Source organism: Teleopsis dalmanni, unplaced genomic scaffold (genome assembly GCF_002237135.1).
Source record: "Teleopsis dalmanni isolate 2A unplaced genomic scaffold, ASM223713v2 unscaffolded_contig_3061, whole genome shotgun sequence".
Lineage (NCBI taxonomy): Eukaryota > Metazoa > Arthropoda > Insecta > Diptera > Diopsidae > Teleopsis > Teleopsis dalmanni.
The window spans coordinates 1-4,305 of NW_024034443.1; the positions used below are offsets into that span (position 1 = coordinate 1).

The following is a 4,305-nucleotide window of genomic DNA, read 5'->3' on the forward strand; positions in this document are numbered from 1 at the left end:
GGCCGACTCCCATAAACCTCCAAAATGAGGACTTGCCGGTGGAATGAAATGCCATTTTATACCTTCTGCTTCCAATGCACAAACTGCACTCACATTGCTTTTAATAGCCTGTTGTAAATCCTTATCTAATTTTTTGGATGCTCCAACGAAGTTAGTACCGTTGTCTGAGTATATATGTGAACATTTGCCTCTGCGTGCAAACAATCGCTTCAGCGCCGCCAGAAATGAGTCTGATGTCATGTCACTTACCAACTCTAAATGCAAAGCTTTAGTTGCCATACATACAAATACCGCTACGTACCCTTTAAAAGTTTTTTGGCCTCGCCCTTTAGAACATTTTATTAGCAATGGTCCAGCGTAATCTACTCCACAGATTGGTTCTCTAACTTTTCCGGCTGAATTCCTCTGGATGCTAGGTCTGCTGGATTTTCCTTTGATCGCACATAAAACCAATTGGCGCTTGGAATTAACGAGCTTATTTCATTTACTCTTGACCTAATAAATTTATTTTTGCTTGAATTGCTTTTTATTCAGCATAATGTAATCGTGGAATCACTCCATGCATACATTTTTATTTTTCTGTTAATTATGTTATGAATTTTATTTAATAATTTTGCCAATAGATGCGCTGCACACAGCTCAAGCTTCGGCAATGTTTTTCTATTTTTTATAGGATTTACCTTACTTTTTGCTGCTATTATGGACACCTTTGCGTGCGTTTTTATGTACACTATTGCTGCGTAGGCCTTTTCCGATGCGTCAGCGAACCCCACCAGGCATATTTCATCATTTCCGGTAACTCCTACCCATCTCTCAATTCTGATTGTTTGTATTGCGTCTAAGTTCTGCACAATGTTTTTCCATTCTTTCATCATTTCTTCATTTAATTTCATATCCCAATCTAAATTACTTATCCAGAGCTTCTGCACAAATAACTTAACCAATACTGTAACTGGAGCCAATAGTCCTAATGGATCAAATATTTTACCTAGATACGATAATGCCATTCTTTTTGTTATATAGACGTCTCTACTTTCTGCTATCTTAAACATGAATATATCATTGTTAGGATTCCATTGCAAGCCAAGCGTTTTTATACTTTCTTCTTTATCTATATCAATGACCTCATTGTCTTTTGATTTTTCCACCGTTTCTACTATATCCATGCTGTTTGAGCACCATTTTCTCAAATGAAATCCATACTTCTCCAAATGTGCCGATATCCTTAGCCGAACACTTTTGCACTCTTCTTTTGTATCACCGCCAGTTAGAAGATCGTCCATATAAAAATCGTCTTTAATTATTTTCGATATGTGATTATCCTGACATTCATTTGCTATTTCAAATAAAGTTCTTATAGCTAAAAATGAAGCAGGGGCAATACCGTAAGTTACAGTTGTTAACTTGTATTCTTCAATTGGCTGATTAATCTCGCTTCTCCACAAAATATGTTGGTATTTCTGATCATTTTTACTCACCCATATTTGCCTATACATTTTTTCTATGTCAGCAACTATGGCAAATTTTTTCAGTCGAAACTTCAACAATATATCAAAGATATCCCTTTGCAACCTTGGGCCAACATATAATACATCATTTAAACTATTTTTATTCGTGGTCTTTGCCGAAGCATCAAAAACTACTCTCACCTTAGTAGTGATACTATTCGCTCTTACTACTGCTTGGTGAGGTAGATAATATTTTCCCTGTCTTTTTGAACTTACTCTTTTCATATGCCCATCAGCTAGATACTGTTTCATGAATTCGACATATTCTCTCTTTAATGATGGGTTTGCCTGTAATTTTCTTTCCAAATTTATGAATCGTGCCATCGCCATTTTGTATGAGTCGCCAAGTTGGTGTTCTTCTTTGAAAGGTAACTCAACTACAAATCGTCCATCTTCATTTTTGGTAGTTGTCGCAGCATAATTTTTCATACAATATCCGTCTTCTGATGAATCTTCATCCTCTGGAATTTCTTCTATTTCCCAAAATTTCTCTATGTTGACGACGTTGGAAGAGATGAATCCTTTAATGCTTCTTTTTGCTTGTAAAATACCTGATAATATCCAGCCGAACTTTGTTGATTGCGCCAATATTTTATCTTTTTTAAGTAGACCGCCTTCAAGAATTTCTCCGTAAAGATCGCTTCCTATGATTATGTCAATTCTATCGGATTTATTAAAATTTGGGTCCGCCAAGGTCATATTTTCCCACTTATCTATATTATAGCTAAAGGTTTTATCCGGTTGACAAGATACCAATGATGGTAAAATTAATGCTTCTGCATTTATTTTATATTTACTGGTGAATCGTGGGTGAATTTGAAGATTTATTTTTGCCTTTGCAACGCCAACCGGTGTTCCTCCAAACCCTTGCACTTCCATTTTTACTTTTTTCCTTGGCAAATTTAATATTTGTGCCGCTTCTTCTGATACAGCTGTAGTTTGCGACCCTTGGTCAATTAGTGCCCTTAACATAATCATCTCACCTTGAACACTTTTTACGCGCACTTGCGCCGTTGCAAGTAACACATTGTCTGCTGTGCCCGTATTCATTGTTAATGTTGATGTGTTATTATTTTGCCCTGAATTAATGTGCAAAAGAGTATTATGCCACTTCCCACAATCTTGACATTTTGTCTTACTATTGCATCTTTTTGTAGTTTTATGCGATAAACAGACGCGACAAATTTTAGCGTCTTTTACCCATGTATTTTTGTCCTTGACTTGTAGCTTTAGAAACTCATAACACTTTAATGCCATATGTCCTTTTTTGTTGCAGTAAAAGCACTGGTAATCATTTGCTACTATAGTTGTCGCTGTTGTTTTTTGAAAAGACTTTACATTATTAGTTTGTTTCTTAGATTTAATCGCCTCTGCTGCTTGGTATTGCTGCTCCAGAAACTGTAATACATCGTCCAATTTTTGAATCTCCTTTGTCCTTTTTATATTTTGCTCATATAGCCGTAATCCTTCCTTATCCAACTTCCTGATTATAATCCTTGCTATTATTGGATCTGCTTCATTCGTTTTTATACCCATTGCCTTCAGCCCCTGGATACATTCTATCGATGTGTCAAGCAACTTTTTCAAACTTGACGCTGAATCATTATATACAGATGGTTGATCGAGCAATTTATCGACCAATATTGTAAACAACATTCTTTCATTTTCGTACCTTTGCGACAAAATCTCCCAAGCTACAGCATAATTCAATTCCGACACCGGTAGATGTTGTATCAGCTTGCTTGCTTCTCCTTTTACTAATGTTTTGAGTCGATACATTTTCTCAACATTCGAAATTTTTCCATCCTCATGGATAAGCCTTTTATATAGATCATGAAAAGACGACCATTCTTCAATATTACCGTTGAAATTTGGGATTCTAATGCAGTCAAGCTTAACGTTGTTCCCCTCACGTAATTTTTCCATTTTATTGGCTAATTCATCTAACGCCTTATCGTATTGGTCTTCAACCTCATCATAATCATTCAGAATGTCTACTTCATTGTACGACATTTCAATAACCAGCTTCTTATAGATACTTCTAATGTCTTCGAACTTTCTTTTCCAGATTCCATTAAGTTGTTCCAATCGCGTGACAGTATCATAATGGTCAAGATTTTCTAACATCTGTCTTAACCTTGCGATGTTATTGTTATATTGCTCTACTAGATTGTTGATTTTATTTTTCTCAATTTGACTTTCCGTTATTTTCTCGTCTACACTTTTGCTTTCAACAGATTCTGCATTTCTATCTTTGCTTTCAACTATTTCTTCGAGCATTGTTTTCACCTGAATCACTTTTTGATGCACTGTAGTGTAAAAGTCCTCTTTAAAATATTTGTCTTCCTTATTCTCCGTTAAGAGTATTTTCTCGTGATTATCTTTAAATTGATTCCATAATCCTTGTACTTTATCTAAACGTTCTTTTATTGTATTCGCACGCAACTCACGTTTGCTGCTATTCTTCTCGATATTCTTAACATCGTCATATATTGCTCTTTGCTGTTTTAGCAGAGCTAATAATTTTGATGGATCCATTTTCTTTTTACCGTACCGATATTTAAATCTCGATCAATGCTTTTTGCACTATATTTAAATTTTTGGCACCGATGTTTAAGCCTTGGTCCACGCTTGTATCTTTTAGCACTGCACTATATATTTAGTTTATGGCACCGATGTTTAAGCCTCGGTCCACGCTGGTATCGCACTGTACTCAATTTCACTTTATGTCTCGAAGGACCAAAATGTACATTTAATAAATTAAAGTACACACACTTTGAGTAATTTTTAGCTACTA

General features: G+C 35.5%; 1 protein-coding gene across 1 annotated transcript; it reads right to left on the reverse strand.

Annotated features, from left to right (window-relative positions):
- Positions 1-680: 680 nt before the first annotated feature.
- LOC119664957 lies at positions 681-4,046 on the reverse strand (the record flags this gene model as incomplete). The annotated part of the gene is made up of 1 exon (XM_038074299.1): positions 681-4,046. A coding segment is annotated over exon 1 (3,366 nt), but the record flags the coding sequence as incomplete, so codon positions are not given.
- Positions 4,047-4,305: the final 259 nt, after the last annotated feature.